Genomic DNA, 20,568 nt, shown 5'->3' on the forward strand with positions numbered 1-20,568 from the left:
CTTTTCCCTCCGTTGGGAAAACACCAATTTCCACCAGCAGCTTGTTGCTGTCTTGTTTTGTCTGCCTTCCTCTACCTGTGCAGGTAGCCTGGTCCCCACTTGCAATACGAGACTATAAGAGAACATTGTAGTGAATCATCTTGACCTAAGGCATTGCCTATCACACACGCTTTCCTATAAGGCATACCTTACTGTCTAGGATCTGGAAAACCCTCTGCTGCAGTGTCTGGCCAGCCTTGGGCCTCACAAGGACGTAAATGACTTTCAGGTCCGGGCTGGTGCGAAACAGCTTCTCCATCAGCACTTTGCCCAGAAAGCCTGTGGCCCCCGTGATGAGAATGGACTTGCCGCCATAGAAAGCTGCAATTGTGGACATGATTCCTCCCTTTCTTTTATAGCTCCTGAAAGAGGTTCCTGAAAAAGAAGAGAAATAACAAAAGATTACATCTTCAGAAGTTCTCATATTCAAAGTCACTTAAAATGTTTCTGTTGCTTCCAAGAGTTTTGAATGCAGAAAAAAATAGGTCAGACAGTGAGAGCATCGTGGCTTTTAAGCAATACGACTCGTTCCAATCAATATTTATTGAGTTCTCTCTACATGCTAGACTTTATGCCAGGAACTGTGAGCAAGAAATGAGAAAGACATGATTCCTGCTTTCAAGGAATTGCTTGCAGTCTAATGGAGGAGGCAGACAATAAAGAGACTGTTAAATACAATATAGTGAGTGCTAAAACAAAGGGAGACATGAGAGGGGTACATAGCAGCATCTGGAAATTTCAAAGTGTCTGTGACATCTGAGCTGAAGCTTGGAAGGCAGAGAAGGGCTGGGGTCACGGTGTCCCAGGCCAAGGAAAGAGCAAGGGCAAAGGTGCAGTGGCGTGGCACAGCATGCTTAGGGGAAATAAAGGGATTCAGTGTTACAGGACATAAATGAGAAGGTTAGGACTGGCCTGGCAGTTTGTGAAACCAAAGCTTAGAACAGCTATCAGGTTTTTAAAAATTATGATGTAATTAGAGTTTGAGTTTCAGATTTATTTAGAGAAAATACTGGAACAAATAATTGTTGCGGGAAGTCAAGGACCTTAAACAGAGGGACCAGCTGAAGCCATGGCAGAAGAACGTGGATTGTGAAGATTTCATAGACATTTATTAGTTTCTCAAATTAATACTTTTATAATTTCTTATGCCTGTCTTTACTGCAATCTCTAAACATAAATTGTAAAGATTTCATGGACACTTATCACTTCCCCAGTCAATACCCTGGTGATTTCCTATGCCTGTCTTTACTTTAATCTCTTAATCCTGTCAGCTGAGGAGGATGTATGTCACCTCAGGACCCTGTAATAATTGCATTAACTGCACAAATTGTACAGCATGTGTGTTTGAGCAATATGAAATCTAGGCACCTTGAAAAAAGAACAGGATAACAGAAATTGTTCAGGGAATAAGAGAAATAACCTTAAACTCTGACTGCCAGTGAGCTGGGAGGAACAGAGCCATATTTCTCTTCTTTCAAAAGCAAATGGGAGAAATATTGCTGAATTCTTTTTCTCAGCAAAGAACATCCCTGAGAAGGAGAATATGCGCCTGGAGGTATAGGCCTATGAACGCCCCCCCCGAGGTGCACCTGTCTTTTATGGTCAAGACTGCAGGGGTGAAATAGGCCCCAGTCTCCCATAGCACTCCCAGGCTTATTAGGAAGAGGAAATTCCTGCCTAATAATTTTGGTCAGACTGGTTGCTCTCAAAACCCTGTCTCCTGATAAGATGTTATCAATGACAATGGTGCCCGAAACTTCATTAGCAATTTTAATTTCGCCTTGGTCCTGTGGTCCTGTGATCTTGCCCTGCCTCCACTTGCCTTGTGGTATTCTATTACCTTGTAAAGGACTTGATGTCTGTGACCCACACCTATTTGCACACTCCCTCCCCTTTTGAAAATCCCTAATAAAAACTTGCTGGTTTTTGTGGCTTGTGGGGCATCACGGAACCTACCGACATGTGATGTCTCCCCCGGATGCCCAGCTTTAAAATTTCTCTCTTTTGTACTCTGTCCCTTTATTTCTCAAGCTGGCTGATGCTTAAAGAAAATAGAAAAGAACCTACGGGGCAGGTTCCCCAATAAATAATATAGTTTTGTTAATCTCTTCCTTGAGTTGAAAATGTGTCTAGGTCAAGTGCCACCTTTTTCCCGCTTATATGCTGCTCAGGGGGTAGAGACACTGAAAAGCAAAGGTAGAGGAGGCTGAAAAGGGAGGCCACCGCCCACAGACTTTGGTGTGCCCTGAAATAGCTTGGGCTGCAATGCAAGGCTTGGTTTGTCCACATAAGTCCTGTGTTTCCAGAAGTGCTGAGAAAAAATGAATCTGGTAGCAGGAAGCCAGATGCAACTCTTGCTGCAGAAACGCACCATGAAGTGTTTTGTCTTTCAGTTCTGGTTGGAGATAATTGATTGGAGACAGCAGCAGAGAGCTTTGAACTAAACAGTGCTGGAGGTGTGGGGAAGATCTTCCTTTCTGTCCACTCACTTTGTCAACTGTAGAAAGGCCTCAACTGCCTATGTGGACAGGGTTTGGATGGATCCTGCAGAACAGCTCTAGGGACTGGCCCTGACATCAGGGCTTATAAAGAAGAAAAAAACAACTAGAAGTGTCAACACCCTGCTCTCCAACTCTGGTCCAGAATGCTCTGCTAGTAACTCCTTAAGCAACAATGACTCTTCATAGTCATAATTTATATTTGAAGATCTTGAGTCCATGTTCTTAGACAGAATTCTTTGCCTTTGGGAGATTATTTACTAAAAAATTTTTCAGCACCTCACATTCCAGACTCTATGCTAAGTTCTGAAGACACGCAGATGAACGAAGCAGACTGGTCCTTGCTGTCACTCTAGCAGGGGAGGCCAGCAATGCAAAGTCAAATAAACATATAAACAAGATCATAGACTGCTGCACATGCTATGAAGTAAGTAAAACAGGGGTCAATGACAGAAATCACACCCAATCATCAATGCTATTCCTTTTAGGAAATCTGGATTTCAAATCACGTTAGCTGTGTTCACTGAGTTACGGTTTGAGCTCCCTTTGTTGAGGGTGGATGAGAGAAATACTATGAAGAACACTTTTGGATCTTGTTTTTGTCATGTTACATAATGTTACATGAGTATACTACAATTCACCCAGTGACTTCCTCAAGAATTTAGCACTTGGAAACAGTATTAAACATTCTTGCCTTGCCTGCTTTGAAGCTCAGAAAAGTAGTGTCCCCAAGTTAGGAGGGCAGAATAGCACCCAAGATTAGCATTCAAGTTCTAAGCAAGACTGAAGTAAAATCCCAGTTCTACCACTTATTAGCTGTGTGACCTCAGGAAATTACTAATCTCTCTGTGCCTCAGTTACTTATCAGGAAAATGTAGAAAACAAAAGTATCCACTTAATAGTGCTGTGGTAAGGATGGAATGAGTGAATACATGCACAACTCTTAGCAATATACATTGCCTATAGCATAGACTCAAATATTGGCTATTAGCATAGTCACTGGTTTTACATTTGTTCTTCTTAATGGTTTCTAGCTTTTCTTTTTGGCATTTATTTTAAATGTCCTGTCTCGTACATTTTGTGTACCCATTTTCTTTTGTAAATAAAAGGAGACAATTTAAAACTCAATAAGTCATAACAGCCAGGTATTTTCACCAAATATAACTATACTTCATGATAAATTTTGCCTATTTCTTTAAAAATGTTGAGGTACCCTACTTCTTTAATAGGATATTAGGCATAAATAAATGTGGTTGGCACAAAAACAGAAGGAAAGTTGAGTTTGGAGAGGGTGACTTCCTAACCCCATTTGTTCTGAAGATGTCACATGCTTCTCTTATCACACACTCTAGTGGAGTCATATTTTCTAGAAATGCAAATATACTGTTAGGATATTTTCACCCCAGACACAGTTTTGCAAGGTATGATCTAAACTTTTAGAGATTTCTGTCTAAAGTAAGATATATCAATGAGCCTATAGTGTTTACATTTTTGCTGGTACATAGTAGGTATATATATTTATAAGGCACATGAGATATTTTGATACAGGCATGCAATGTGTAATAATCACATTAGAGTAAGTGGAGTACCCATCACCTCAAGCATTTATCCATTCTTTGTGTTACAAACAACCCAATTATATTCTTTCAGTTATTTTTAAAATTGCAATAAATTATTGTTGACTTGGTCACCCTGTTTTGATATCAAATACTAGACCCTATTCATTCTGCTTAATTGTATTTTTGTTCCCATTACCCACTGCCTTCAACACTATCCCTCTCAGCCACTGATAACCATCCTTTTATTCTCTTTGTCCATGAGTTCAATTGTTTTAATTTTTAGTTCCTACAAATAAGTGAGAACATGTCAAGTTTGTCTTTCTGTACCTGGTTTACTTCACTTAATATAATGTCCTCCATCTATGTTGTTGCAAATAACAGGATCTCATTCTTTTTATGGCTGAATAGTACTCCATTGTGTATATTTACCACATTTTCTTTATCCATTCATCTATTGATGGACACTTGGATTGTTTTCAAATCTTGGCTATTGTGAATAACACTGCAATAAGTATGGGAGTGCAGATATCTCTTTGATACACTGATTTCCTTTCGTTGGGGTATATACCTAGCTGTGGGATTGCTGGATAATATGTTACATTTTTTGTTTTTTGAGGAACCTCCAAACTGTTCTCCGTAGTGATTGTACTAATGTACATGCCTACCAACAGTATATGAGGGTTCATTTTTATCCACATCCTCATCAGCATTTGTTATTGCCTGTCTTTGGATAAAAGCCATTTTAACTGGAGTGAGATGATATCTCACTGTAGTTTTGATTTGCATTTCTCTAATGATCAGTGATGTTGAGCATCTTTTCATAAACCTGTTGTCCATTTGTATGTCTTCTTTTGGGAAATGTCTATTCTGATCTTTTACCCATTTTTAAGTAGGATTATTAGATTTTGTTCTATAGACTTGTTTGTGTTCCTTATATATTCTGGTTCTTAATCCCTTGTCAGATGGATAGTTTACACATATTTTCTCTCATTCTGTGAGTGGCCTCTTTACTTTGTTGTTTGTTTCCTTTGCTGTACAGAAGGATTTAAACTTGTAATCCCATTTGTCCATTTTTGCTTCTGTTTGTGGGTATTACTCAAGAAATCTTTGCCCAGACCCATGTACTGGAGACTTTCCCTGATGTTTTCTTACAGTAGCTTCATAGTTTGAGGTCTTATATTTAAGTTTTTAATCCAATTTGTTTTGATTTTTGCAAATGGCAAGAGATAGGGGTCTAGTTTCATTCTTCTGCATATAGATATCCAGTTTTCCTAGCACCATTTATAGAAGAGACTGTCCTTTCCCCAATGTATGTTCTCAGCATCTTTGCCAAAAATGAATTTACTGTAGGTGTGTGGATTTGTTTCTAGATTCTCTGTTCCGTTCCATTGGTCTATGTTTCAGTTTTTATGCCAGTAGCATGTTGTGTTGCTTACAGTAGTTCTGTAGTATAATTTGAAGTCAGGCAATGTGATTCCTCCAGTTTTATTCTTTTTGCCCAGGATAGCTTTGGCAGTTCTGGGTCTTTTGTGGTTCCATATAAATTTTAGGGTTACTTTTTCTATTTCTGTGAGAAATGTCATTGGTATTTTGATAAGGATGGCATTGAATCTGTAGATTGCTTTGCATAGTATAGGCATTTTAACAATATTGACTCTTCCAACACATGAGCATAGAATATCTTTCCATTTTTGTGTGTGTTCTTGTCAATTTCTTCCATCAATGTTTTATAGGTTTTATTGTAGAGATCTTTTATTCCATTGGTTAATTTGTAGGTATTTAATTTTTTATTTGTAGCTACTGTAAATGGGATTACCTTCTGGACTTCTTTTTCAGAGTGTCCACTGTGGGCATATAGAAATGCTATTGATTTTTATATGTTGATTTGGTATCCTGCAACTTTACTGAATTTGTTTATCAGTTCTAACAGTTTCTTGGTGGAGTGTTTAGCTTTTCAAGATATAAGATCATATCATATGCAAACAAGGCTGATTTAACTTCTTCCTTTCCAATTTAGCTGCCTTTTCTCTCTTTCTCCCTCTCCCTCTCCTTCTCCTCCTCTCTCTCTCTCCTTTATTTATTTATTTATTTATTTATTTTGAGACAGGATCCCACTATGTTGCCCACACTGCACACTGGTCTCAAACTGCTGAGGTCAAGCAGTGCTCCCACCTTGACCTCCGAAAGTGCTAGGATTACAGGCAAGAGCCAATGCACCTGGCCTATTTCTCTTGTCTGATTACTCTAGTTAGGACTTTCAGTACTATGTTGAATAACATTGGTGACAGTGGTCATCCTTGTTGTGTTCCAGATCTTAGAGGAAAGGCTTTTCGTTTTTCCCCATTCAGTATGATACTAGCTGTGGGTCTCATATACAGCCTTTATTGTGTTGAGTTCCTTCTATACCCAGTTTTTTGAGTGTTTTTATCACAAAGCGATGTTGAATTTTATCAAATGCTTTTCTCAGCATTAATTGAAATGATCATATGGTTTTTGTCCTTCATTCGGTTGGTATGATGTATCATATTGACTGATTTGCACATGTTGAGCCATCCTTGCCCCTCTTGGATAAATTCCATGTGATCATGGTGAATGATCTTTTTAATGTGTTCTTGATTTCAGTTTGCTAGTATTTTGTTGGGGATTTTTGCCTCAGTGTTCATCAGGGATATTGGCATATAGTTTTCCTTCTTTCCTTTTATTCCTTTGATGTATCTTTATCTGGTTTTGGTATCAGGGTAGTACTGGTATTATAAAATGAGTTTGGAAGTATTCCTTCCTCCTCTATTTTTTGGAATACTTTGAGTAGGATTAGTATTTGTTCTTCATTAGATGTCTGGTAAAATTCAGCAGTGAAGCCATCAAATAATGAGCTTTTCTTTGCTGGGAGAGTTTTTAATGTGGCTTTGGCCTCATTACTTGTTATTGGTCTATGCAGGTTTTGAATTTGTTCATGGTTCAATCTACTGGATTGAACCAGTTCTCTCAGCTGGACTGAGAGAAATTTATTCTTAGTACATTGTACATGTTTAGGAATGTACAACGTACCAAGAATAAATTTCTCTCAGTCCAGCTTTCACTGTATCCCGTAGGTTTCGGTATGCTGTATTTCCATTATCATTTGTTTCATGTAAATTTTCAATTTCTTCATTGACCCACTGGTCATTCAGGAGCATATTGTTTAATTTCTATGTGTTTGTATAGTTTCCAAAATTGGTCTTTTTGTTGATTTCTACTTTTACTCCATTGTGGCCAGAGAAGATGCTTGATATTATTTCCATTTTTTAAAATGTTTTAAGACCTGTTTTGTGACCTAATATATGGTCTATCCTTGAGAATGATCCATGTTCTGAGGAGAAGAATGTGTATTCTGTAGCTGTTGGATGAAGTGTTCTGTAAATATCTATTAGGTCCATTTGATCTATAGTGCAGATTAAGTTCAATGTTTCTTTACTGAGTTTCTGTCTGAGAGGTCTGTCCAATGCTGAAGGTGGGGTGTTGAAGCCTCTGCTATTATTGTATTGAGGGCTATATTTCTCTTTAGCTCTAATAATATTTGCTTTATATATCTGGGGGCTCCAGTGTTGGGTGCATATATATTTACAATTATTTTATCCTGTTGCTGGTTCAACATCTTTACCATTATATAATGACATTCTTTGTCTCTTCTCATAGTTTTTGTCTTGAAATCTATTTTGTCTGGTATAAATATAGCTATAAGTGTTATTTTTTGGTTTCCATTAGCATGAAATAGCTTTTTCCATCCCTTTATTTTCAGTGTATGTGTATCTTTATAGGTGAGGTGTGTTTATTGTAGGCAACAGATCATGAGGTCTTGTTTTTTCATCCATTCAGTCACTCTATAACTTTTGATTAGAGAGCATAGTCCATTTACATTCAATGTTATTATTGATAAGTAATGACTTCCCTCTGCCATTTTGTTATTTAGTTTCTGGTTGTTTTGTGGTCTTCTCTTCCTTCCTTCCTTCCTGTCTTCCTTTTAGTGAAGGTGGTTTTCTCTGGTTGTATGATTTAATTTCTTGCTTTATTTATTTATTTATTTACTTACTTATTTTTTGAAGATGGAGTTTTGCTCTTGTTGCCTAGGCTGGAGTGCAGTGGCGCAATCTTGGCTCACCACAACCTCCACTTCCCGGGTTCAAGTGATTCTCTTGTCTCAGCCTCCCGAGTAGCTGGGATTACAGGCATGCGCCACCACGCCTGACTAATTTTGTATTTTTAGTAGAAATGGGGTTTATCTATGTTGGTCAGGCTGGTCTCGAACTCCTGATCTCAGGTGATCTGCCTGCCTGGGTCTCCCAAAGTGCTGGGATTACAGGCATGAGCCACCATGCCAAGCCTTAATTTCTTGCTTTTTATTTTTAAGGTATCCATTGTATGTTTTTCAATTTGCAGTTAATGTGAGGCTTGCAAATGCTATCTTATAACCCATTATTTTAAATCCATGACAACTTAACACTGATTGCATAAACAAAAAAAACACACAAAAAGAAAACTAATAAAAACTCTACACTTTAACTTCATCTCGCCACTTTTTAACTTTTTCTTTTTATGTATTATTGTATTGGCTATGTCTTGAAAAATTGTTGGAGTTATTATTTGTGATTGGTTCATCATTTAGTCTTTCTACTTAAGTGTAGTTTACACACTACAATTACAGTGTTGTAATATTCTGTGTTTGTGTACTTATTATTACCAGTGAGCTTTCAGTACCTTCAGATGATTTCTTCTTGCTCATTAACATCCTTTTCTCTCAGATTGAAGAACTGCCTTTAGCATTTTTATAGGACAGGTCTGGTGTTGATGAAATCCCTCAGCTTTTGTTTGTCTGGGAAGGTCTTTATTTCTCCTTTGTGCTTGAAGATTATTTTTGCCAGATATTCTATTCTAGGGTAAAAGATTTTTTTCTTCAGCACTTGAAATATGTCATGCCACTCTTTCCTGGCCTGTAAGGTTTTCACTGAAAAGCCTGCTACCAGATGTATTGGAACTCCATTGTATGTTGTTTGTTTCTTTTCTCTTGCTGCTTTTAGGATCCTTTATCTTTGACCTTTGGGAGTTTGATTATTATATGTCTTGAGATAATCTTCTTTGGGCTAAATCTACTTGGTGTTCTATAACCTCCTTATACTTGGATATTGGTATCTTTCTTTAGGTTTGGAAATTTCTCTGTTATTATCCCTTTGAGTAAACTTTCTATCTGATCTCTCTCTACCTCCTCTTTAAGGCCAATGACTCTTACATTTGCTCTTTTGAGATCTTGTAGGCATGCTTCATTCTTTTTTTCTTCTTTTATCTTTTGTCTTCTCTGTGTATTTCCAAATAAACTGTCTTCAAGCTCTCTAATTCTTTCTTCTGCTTGATCAACTCTCATGTTAAGAGACTCTGATGCATTCTTCAGTATGTCAACTACATTTTTCAGCTCCAGAATTTCTGCTTGATTCTTTAATTATTTCGATCTCTTTGTTAAATGTATCTGATAGTATTCTAAATTCCTTCTCTGTGTTATCTTGGATTGGTCACTGGTGCCTTATTTAGTTCGTTTAGTGAGGTTATGTTTTCCTGGGTGGTCTTGATGCTTGTGAATGTTCTTGGTATCTGGATGTTTAAGCATCAGGTATTTATTGTAATAGTTGCAGTTTGGGCGCATTTGCATCGATCCTTCTTGGGAAGGCTTTCCAAGTATTCAGAGGGACCTAGGTGTTGTGATCTATGTCTTTTGTCACTGCAGCCTTACTGCATTAGGGAGTACCCCAAACCCAGCAACACTGTGGCTGTTGCACAGTCATGAAGGTACTGCCTTGGTGGCCTTGGGGGCCTTGGGTAAGATCCAAGAGAATTCCCTGGATTACCAGGCAGAGACTCTTGTTTTCTTCTCTTACTTTGCCCCAAACAAACTGAGCCTGTCTCCCTTCAGGGTGGTGAGCTTTTCCTGGACCCAGGTAGGTCCACAGATGCCTTCCTGGAGTCAGGGCCTGGAGTCAGGAACCTTAAGAATTTAATTTGATGCTCTTTTCTACATTGGCTGAGCTGGCACTGAAGCCACAAGACAAAGTCCTTCCTACTCTTCACTCCCCTGTCCTCAAGCAGAAGGAGTCTATCCCCACAGCCGCCACAGCCAGAAATGCATTGGGTCACACCTGAAGCCAGCACAGCTCTGAATCTCACCTAAGGCCCAGAGTCCAAATATTTCCCAAACACAACAAATCCTGTGGCAGAGTAGACTAAGTGCTTTGACAGGAAAACAAAACCTAAGCCAGTATCTTCTGGCCCTCATTACCCAATTGTCATGAGGAGGTGGCAGAGGAGTTGTGTCCATGGTTTTAATCAATTTAAGTCATTCTGAAAAATGTCAAAGGGAATTCCTCCCCTCAGGACAAAGCTGCATCAGAGATGTTTCTTCTACCTCTTGCCTCCACATTCAAGATATGGCTTGATTCCTCGTTGCAGAAACGCCTATATATATATCAGGTTGGCACAAAAATAATTGCGGTGTTTGCCATTACTTTCAATAGCAAAAACTTGGCTCCCTGAAATCCAATTTCATATGTTCCAACTTTGTTAAGTCTAGGAATTGTTAACTCATAATATAACTCAATAAAATAATTACATTAATTATTTTTTAAACTAAAATAGTTTTACAGTCAATAATAGCACATATGCAACTCTAGAAGGTCCCCCTTCTACTTTAGAACAGCTCACTGGGTCATGGCCTCCTTTCATATTTTCTCAGACTACTAATGCAGAGAGCAGAGGATAATTTCCTACCCCTCATGCTCATGATATGGTTTGTGAGAAGTCTAAGTCACTTTGACAATCTCCAGAATACTAACACTCCCAAGCATCCTATATAATGTATGGTATCAGATGGCTGAATGAAAAAAAGAAAATAGAGAGTGAGTCTGTGTATTTTTACTGAATGCTTACATGTGTCAGGCACTGTCTAGGCACGGGGGTTAGCAATGAACAGGCTTTATGCAGGTTAGATTTTTCATTTCTCTTCTGGTGTAAAGATCACCAATTTTCCATGGTTATGAATAGAGAGAGTTTTGTCTCCTTTTGGTGATAAAATGAGTCTGTTCTAATTCCTAGAGAACAAATGTTAAAATATTAAATCATTATAGGTGTGTTAGGTTATACATTTGTTGCAGGTTTCAGCATATGGGAACTTTATTCTTTAGGTGGTTCTTATGGAAAATAAAAAAATTAAGATTCAAATGCGTAAGAAAGACAAATTTATCCAAATGTCTTCGTAGTCCACTGGAGAGAAACATTTTTGAAAAGAAACAAGATGATTTTCCTCTCAGGAATGTTACTCTTGACCAAGGATTTTTTATCTTGGCACTATTGACATTTTGGGCCAGATCATTCTCTGTTGTGAAGGTTGTCCAGTGCAATGTAGGATGCATAGCAGCATCCCTGGCCTTCCTTCATTAGATGGGAAAAATTACTACACCCACCTGACCCTATCTGCCAGGCATGATGACCAAAAATTTCTCCAGACTTTGCTAAAGGTGCTCCAGTGGGAAAAATTCCTTCTGTCAATGAACCATTTTTCTAGAACCTTCTTTAATTTTCATTTCATACCAGCACATTCTTTAACAAGTCCAAATTCAAGACTTAAATTTCTGCCTATGAAGCTAAGTACAAACATGACCTCCTACCAATCTCTACTTTATGATAAATCATTCATAACTAATTACATAGACCCAAGCAAATTACACGTATGGAAAATCTTGATAATATTCAAAGTGGAGATGAAGGAAGATTTTTCAAGAGAAAAACTTCCCACTTTTCATTTTCACCAAGTTTCTTTCAGTGTCTGTGCTATAAATGCATCCATAATCCCAGCTCTCACAAAACTTAAGCTTCTCAATTTCATTCAACCAAATCTATTATGGGCAAATTCAAAAAAGAATGACGATTGAGCCAGCATAGGGTCAGCTGAGAAAAAAGCCATTTAGCATTAGATGCTGTATATGGATGACTCTATAGATAATCAAGTCAATTTCATTTTCAGATAATTCTGTTGGCTTTTTTGAAGGCTCAAAGAAAATACTGTGTGTTGAGAGACATCTCATACAGAAAAATGGAGTTTTGGCTGGCAATAGGCATGATAATATGAGTTGATTATATCAAACAAAGTCATTGCTATTTTGTGAAAATCAGTAAATGGAAGTTGTTCTGTTCATCAAAATTAAACATTGAAATTCTTTCAATAATTATGTTAGGAGAAACATTTACAAAATAATATTCAAAATAATGTCAATAAAAAAATTTATACATAAATTTATGTAATGTCTATTACAAATCCCTGCGATTTTTTTGTTTCGTTTTTTGAGATGGAGTCTCGCTCTGTCACCCAGACTGGAGTGCAGTGGTGCGATCTCGGCTCACCGCAACCTCTGCCTCCAGGGTTCAAGCAATTCTCATGTCTCAGCCTCCTGAGTAGCTGGGACTACAGGCACCTGCCACTACGCCTGGCTAATTTTTGTATTTTTTTTTTTTAAGTAAAGACAAGGTTTAACCTTGTTGGTCAGGCTAGTCTCGAATTCCTCACCTCAGGTGATCCACCCGCCTCAGCCTCCCAAAGTGCTGGAATTACATGCGTGAGCCACCGTGCCCAGCCCCTGTGATTTTTATCGGTGGAAAAGATTGGAGAGGAGTGAAATAAATGAGAGTAGTTGTATAACAGTGTGGTAGGATTAAGGCTATAGAGCTTTGCTTCCTGTCTGTACTATGTTTTCATGATTTTCAAAAGGCAATTTAGGTAGGGTGTGATGGCTCACATCTGTAATCCTGTGTCCGGAATTGGTGGGTTCTTGGTCTCACTGACTTCAAGAATGAAGCCGCGGACCCTCGTGGTGAGTGTTACAGTTCTTAAAGGTGGCGTGTCCGCAGTTTGTTCCTTCTGATGTTCAGATGTGTTCGGAGTTTCTTCCTTCTGGTGGGTTCGTGGTCTCACTGGCTCAGGAGTGAAGCTGCAGACCTTTGCGGTGAGTGTTACAGCTCTTAAGGCTGCGCGTCTGGAGTTGTTCCTTCCTCCCGGTGGGCTCGTGGTCTCGCTGGCTTCAGGAGTGAAGCTGCAGACCTTCGCAATGAATGTTACAGCTCATAAAGGCAGTGTGGACCCAAAGAGTGAGCAGTAGCAAGATTTATTGCAAAGAGCGAAAGAACAAAGCTTCCACAGCGTGGAAGAGGACTCCAGCGGGTTGCCACTGCTGGCTTGGGCAGCCTGCTTTTATTCTCTTATCTGGCCCCACCCACATCCTGCTGATTGGTGGAGCCCAGTGGTCTGTTTTGACAGGGCACTGATTGGTGCATTTACAATCCCTGAGCTAGACACAAAGGTTCTCCAAGTCCCCACCAGATTAGCTAGATACAGAGTGTCCACACAAAGGTTCTCCAAGGCCCCACCAGAGTAGCTAGATACAGTGTGTCAATTGGTGCATTCACAAACCCTGAGCTAGACACAGGGTGCTGATTGGTGTGTTTACAAACCTTGAGCTAGATACAGAGTGCCTATTGGTGTATTTACAATCCCTGAGCTAGACACAAAGGTTCTCCACGTCCCCACCAGACTCAGGAGCCCAGCTGGCTTCACCCAGTGGATCCCGCACCGGGGCTGCAGATGGAGCTACCTGCCAGTCCCGTGCCGTGCACCCGCACTCCTCAGTCCTTGGGTGGTCGATGGGACTGGGTGCCCTGGAGCAGGGGGTGGCGCTCGTCCAGGAGGCTGGGGCCCCACAGGAGACCACGGAGGAGGTGGGAGGCTCAGGCATGGCGGGCTGCAGGTCCAGAGCCCTGTCCCACAGGAAGGCAGCTAAGGCCCGGTGAGAAATCCAGTGCAGCGCCGTTGGGCTGGCACTGCTGGGGGACCCAGTACACCCTCCGCGGCAGCTGGCCTGGGTGCTAAGCCCTTCATTGCTGGGGCTGGCAGGGCCGGCCGACCGCTCCGAGTGCAGGGCCCACCAAGCCCACGCCCACCCGGAACTCCAGCTGGCCCTCAAGCGCTGCGCGCAGCCCCAGTGCCCCCCCGCGCCTCTCCCTCCGCACCTCCCTGCAAGGTGAGGGAGCGGGCTCTGGCCTTGGCCAGCCCAGAAAGGGGCTCCCACAGTGCAGCGGTGGGCTGAAGGGCTCCTCAAGTGCCGCCAAAGTGGGAGCCCAGGCAGAGGAGGTGCTGAGAGTGAGCGAGGGCTGTGAGGACTGCCAGCAGGCTGTCACCTCTAAATGCTAGCACTTTGGGAGGCTGAGGCACAAGGATTGCTTGATGCCAGGAGTTTGAGACCAGACTAGGCATTATAGTGAGACCCCGTCTCTACTAAAAATGAAAAGCTTAGTAGGGCATGGTAGCACATGCCTGTAATCTCAGCTACTAGGAAGGCTGAGCCGGGAGGATTCCTTGGGCCCAGGAGTTCAAGGCTGCAGTGAGCTATGATGGCGCCACTGCCCTCTAGCCTGGGTGACAAAGCAGGAACCCATGTTTAAAAAGAAAAAATAATAATTTTAGATATAATAAGGCCGGGTGCGGTGGCTCACGCTTGTAATCCCAGCACTCTGGGAGGCTGAGGTGGGTGGATCACCTGAGGTCAGGAGTTTATGAGCAGCCTGGCTAACATGGTGAAACCCTGTCTCTACTAAAAAATACAAAAAATTAGCCAGGCATGGTGGTGGGCACCTGTAATCCCAGCAACTCAGGAGGCTGAGTGGGTAGAATTGCTTGAACCCAGGAGGCAGAGGTTGAAGTGAGCTGAGACTGTGCCACCGCACTCAAGCCTGGGTGACACAGTGAGACTCCATCTCAAAAAAAGAAATAAATAAAATAAAAATAATAAGATAAACTGAAAAGGCAATTTAATAATACTTACTTTAAAAAGAATTTCTTAGAAAGTAGTAAAATTAGCCAGACAAGGTGGTACATGCCTGTAATCCGAGCTACTTGGGAGGCTGAGACAGGAGAATCGCATGTACCTGGGAGGCAGAAGTTGCAGTGAGCTGAGATTGTGCTATTGCACACCAGCCTGGGCAACAAGAAGGAAACTCCACCTCAAAAAAGAAAAAGAAAAAAAAAAGCAAAAAGAAAGTAGTGATAGCCAGTATTTTATAGTCTCTACTTTTGCTGTGGGCACTAGGAGTATAAAAAAATTTGCAAAACATGCTTCCTTAGTTTAAGATATATTTAAGTTATTTTTAAATGTGTGGCCCAACTGGTATTACTAAACATTGTCATGGGCTTAACTGTGTCTCCCTAAAATTCATATGTTGAAGCCCTAGCCTACAGTGTGATAGTATTTGGAGAAAGGAACTTTAGAAGGTTATTAAGGTTAAATGAGGTCACCAGGGTGGGTCCCTAATCTGATAGGACTGATGTCCTCATAAGCAGAGGGAGGGACACCAGAGAGCTCTCTAGGCAGACACAGAGAAAGGCTATGTGAGGACACAGGGAGAATAATAGGCAATAGTCTGCAAGCCAGGAAGAAAGGCCTTACCAGAAACTAATTTTATCACCACCTTGATCTTGAACTTCTAGCCTCCAGAACTGTGAGAATATAAGGGTCTGTTGATTAAGCAACCCATTCTGGCATAGTCTGGTATTCTGTTATGGAAGTCCAAGCAAACTAATACACACACAAATGCATCTGAATAGAGATGTAAATTTTTTTGACTAGTGAGTCAAATAATGCATGACAATAATTGATATCAACTATTTAATTTCTGGAGTAAACTTTTTTTTTTTTTTGAGACAGAGTCTTGCTCTTTCACCCAGGCTGGAGTGCAGTGGTGCAATCTCTACTCACTGCAACCTCCGCCTCATGGGTTCAAGTGATTCTCATGCCTCAGCCTCCCAAGTAGCTGGGATTAGAGGTGCCCACCACTATGCCAGGCTAATACTTTGTATTTTTAGTAGAGGTGGGGTTTCACCATGTTGGCCACGCTAGTCTCGAACTCCTGACCTCAAGTGATCTGCCTGCCTCGGCCTCCCAAAGTGCTGGGATTACAGGCATGAGCTACCATGCCCAGCCTGGAGTAAACTTTTATAATGAAGCAAATGTAGCTGTTTCATGTTCCCATTTTGTAGCATAATAGTGTGATCTTAGTTCTTGGTTTTCACACACTTGTGACAATACGGCCAGGTATTTTATGATGAAATACAAAGACCTAATTGATCCAAGCCTTGAAAATGTATATATCAGGCTGGGCACAATGGCACACTCCTGTAATCCCAGCTACTCAAGAGACTGAAGCATGAGGATTGCTTGAGCTCAGGAGTTTGGGACCACCCTAAAATAGCAAGATCCCCTTGCTTAAAGCAAACAAAAACAATTGTATATCAGTCACATATCTGTTTGTCAAACACTTAATGAAAAAATGTTTTAATCTAGATTTCTTTCTTTTTATTGCTTTAATTTCTTGAGTATACCCCAAATTATTCAATTCAGCAATTAACTTAGGTACTTTTCACTGTGGGCTTGTTATATATAGTTTTTCCAGGAGAATTTTTAAGTTCCTGGTAAAGGAATATTAACTCCCAGAGGAATTGTGGACAGCTGTTGGGAACAGCCCTCACTAATTGGATTAGTAATACTCCACAGTCAAGAAAAACCAATTTGGAAATGGTCCCAGCTGGGGAGAGATAGTCAAACCTGGTCTTAAGAACACCAAATTTAGCAATCACCTCAATACATTCTTCTTAGATTGCTTCTGCTTAGCACATTAATAAGTCTTTTTTTTAAAAAAAATCAAGTTTAACAGAAATGAAGAAGAAAAGAATATAACCTAAATCCACCATCTCAATATAATAGATTAAACACATGTATTGAATGTCTACTATGTGCTACATACTATGTTAAGTGTAGCCAATGAATGTGTAAACATCCTTGCTAAATGTAAAGCATTATAAACATGCAAGCTGTTGTTAATATTGTTTGTAAAAGGTAAGTCAAACAGCATTAGCCTATGAAGATGATAAAATGATATTGAGAGCCACAGTTAAATGTAAATTTTGATGCTTTTAATTTGCTCTTGGTGATTTATAAATTGGATCAGCATACAAATAAAAGATTGGTTGATCTATTAAAACCCAATGAGAACAGGAGTTCAACTGAATGGATAGTAATCCAACACATTTTTTAATGCTTTGCTTAGAATTAAAGGCTTTTTCAAATAGATTATCATTGTATTAGTTTAGAGTTCTCCAGAGAAATGACCAATACATATACATAGATATATGTATCTATATATATAGGTGTATGTGTATATACATACATATCTATCTATCTATCTAGATAGATAGATAGATATAGATAGATAGATATAGATAGATATCTATCTAGATAGATAGATAGATAGAGAGATAGGGAGAGAAAGAATCATTTACTTTAAGAAGTTGTCTCACACAGTTGTGGAGGCTTGGCAAGTTTAAAATCTGCAGGTTAGGCTAGCAGGGTGGAGACCCAGGGAAGAGTTGCAGTTTGAATCCAAAGGCCATCTGTTGGTATAATTTCTTTTGGCTCTGGGAAGATGAGTCTTTGTTCCATACGGCTTTCAACAGATTGGATGAGGCCCACCCACATAATGAAGGGTAACCTGCTTCACTCAAAGTTCACCAATTTAAATGTTAATCTCATCCAGAAGCACCTTCACAGAAATATCCAGAATAACTTTGACCAAATACCTGGGCACTACGGCCCAGCCAAGTTGACACATAAAATTAACCATCACAAGTCCACCCCGTGTCAACTTGGCAACCATATGCCTCTCTTTAAACCATACTTAATGTCAATAACAAGGTTATAATTCCATCTAACATAAATACAACTATCCTGCATACAACCAAAAACATACTAACCCTTTCCCCAGAAGAGGATGCAAAGCTCTTGGTTGATGTTTACTTTTTTTCGTGATATCTGTAACTTAAATCCTATGATGGAAAGTTAATAATCCTCAAATACTACAATAAAAAGTCGACACATCTTATGTTGCATGATAAACGGACAAAAGAGGAAAGAAAGAAATATTTGCTATACACACACATATTCATAACAAAGTAAGGAAGAAATATTCATGATTATGACAGTCCTCATTTCTATAACTAGTCTCATGGTCATAGCTGGTATTTATAGCTACCTTCTTCCACTATTCATTCCATGTTCCCTTTTCCTTCAGTAAGCACTCCAGGTAGTCATAATTCTTTACCTCGTGGGATGACCCAAACCTTCATTCCTGAAAGGTCTGGCCCATAATAGTCCTGCCTGGGTTGGGTCATTGCAATTTTCCATTGACCTTAATTACAGGGCATGATAATACCAAGAAACACCCTAAAGGATCTCCTGTATTTCAGACAGACTCTTCCTTACCTCCACTGTGGAGTAGCAGTTCCGTTTTCCCCTAGTAGTCATGGTTGACCACCCCAACCCAGTAATAATAACTCCCTTCTTTGCTTGTTTATCCAGAGTCATGAGGATCTCAAAGTTTCCAGTGGCAGTGCTAACTTCCAGTTCAGTGGAATTATTGTTAGGTCTCTTTGTGGCAGCATTTCTCCCTCTGGAACTAAGACCTCCAAGCTAGCAGAGCATAATGTCATAGGGACAGGAAAAAATTTTCTAGTGGATGACTAGGGGTAATAAATAGTGAGTGATGCCACTCCGACATTCACCCCTTGATCTTGGACCCATGAATCCTGGCTCTGGGAGAAACAGCACCATATATTAGACACTGTTTCAGAGCATGTGCAGCTTTCTGGAGAGCCTTGCACAATCCGTGATGGTGGTATTGGTCTCTAATCTTTCCAAGAATGTGGTATTGCTTTTGGTTTACTATTTTTCTAGATAGAGGCAGTTCTAGTTGTTTCTTCTTAGCCTTTCCCACCATAATGCCCTCACTCCACAAGTCAGGGAACTAATGTATGGATTCTGCCAGTTGCTCAGGATATCTTTTCCAGTTATGCATTCTGGAACTAGAGAAAAGACCACAGTACAGGTTAGGGGTCTCACTGGGTCTACTGTGAGACAGATCTAAACTAAAACTGCATTGATCACCTGACCTCCTATTCCGAGTGGAGGGCCACAGTGATGTTTAGGGTTTCCTAGAATTAGTGTCAGTTTAGACCAGTCTCCAGTTATCCCTCAAAAGTCTGGTTATTTCCTTTTTTCCCAACTCACAGTCTCTCTAGTAAAGGGCCAAGGGTGCCTTTGGGGAAGTCTGGGAGAAAGATTAAGTTTAAATTTTTTGGCAGTGTATCAGGGTCTTTCCTCAAGGGACCGGGCCCCAACTTCATTCAAAAGGTTCTAGGTCTGTAAACTGGCTCAAGTCTGGGAATTGATCAGTGGAGCCATGATTATCTGTTTTGATGAGTCAAGCTACACTTTTTGTTCAGTTGACCTTGAGCTTTTCTGTTTATACAGATCAAGTAAGATTAATAGACTTCTCCATCCACTTCACTTCTAGGAATATCCTGATCAACTAGCCAATGCCACAGGTCTCTTCAAGTCAAACTCTTCTGATTGCTGTTTTGACTCTGCTGTTCATTACAGTAACATGCCCACCTCGTCTTTGAAAATTGAGTGCCACTACTTGGCCCCTGCCACCCTAGGATCCAATTACTCCCATTGCAGTTAGGTTTTCTGATTCAGTGACAGGAGCTTCCACTGTAAATTCTGTTTTTCAGGAAGGGTGATCACAGAGCTCCTCTAGGATGCTGGGGCTCCCCTCACAAATTTATTTCAGTGGCCCAGCCAAGTTTACACAAAATTAATCCATTATATTTTCTCCTAACACATTCACTATATGTAGGACTTCTCTCACATTTTTAATGAAAAGAATTCTTGCTTGATGGCTTGGCAGCTAAATGTAAAATACTTATTGACAGAAAGGGAGTTGTATTGATTTGATTTGAAATTATTTCTTTTGTCTATTTTTCACCTAAACTGTTCATTACTGAAATAATGTCATCTTTCAAAAATTATTCTATTTCTAGACCGTCTCAGCTTAAGTAACAAAATAAATAATATGAGGTATAAGATAGGTGTAATGATAAGAATACTATGCTAGAAACCAGAAAACTTGGACATTAAATCTGATCTATTACTAACTCTTCATGTAAATCTGAATCTTGAATCTCTAAAGATCTGAGATTCAGTTTTCTCTTCTATTAAATAAAATTCTAACTATCCCACAGAGCTGCCTTAATAATCAAATAAAGTAATAACCAGGAGAGATTGGTTGGACCAATGGATCCAAGTGGTCTGACCAGAACAGAATCTGGTCAGATCCAGCTATTTTGCTCCTGGATCTAACTACCTAGTGGTTATGTATTAATACATAGTGAAGACACATCTTGTTACCCTGACCAACTAAACACTTGAAACAGAGACTGTATTTTTGTGTCATATTAGCCGTCACACACTAACCAGCACAGAACAATGCAAAGTAGCTCAATAAATATTGTTGAA

General features: G+C 39.9%; 1 protein-coding gene across 4 annotated transcripts in view; it reads right to left on the minus strand.

The window, feature by feature from the left end:
- FAR2 (fatty acyl-CoA reductase 2) overlaps positions 1-20,568 on the minus strand; it is a 185,397-nt gene that overhangs the window by 64,240 nt on the left and 100,589 nt on the right. For all 4 annotated transcript variants that reach the window (XM_031000735.3, XM_063694093.1, XM_063694094.1 and 1 more), the window contains one exon: positions 188-414. In XM_031000735.3, coding sequence (XP_030856595.2) covers positions 188-376 — 189 coding nt within the window. In that variant the 5' untranslated portion in view covers positions 377-414. The remainder of the gene's footprint in view (positions 1-187; positions 415-20,568) is intronic.

This window comes from Gorilla gorilla, chromosome 10, assembly GCF_029281585.2.
Source record: "Gorilla gorilla gorilla isolate KB3781 chromosome 10, NHGRI_mGorGor1-v2.1_pri, whole genome shotgun sequence".
In the NCBI taxonomy this organism is placed as follows: Eukaryota; Metazoa; Chordata; class Mammalia; order Primates; family Hominidae; genus Gorilla; species Gorilla gorilla.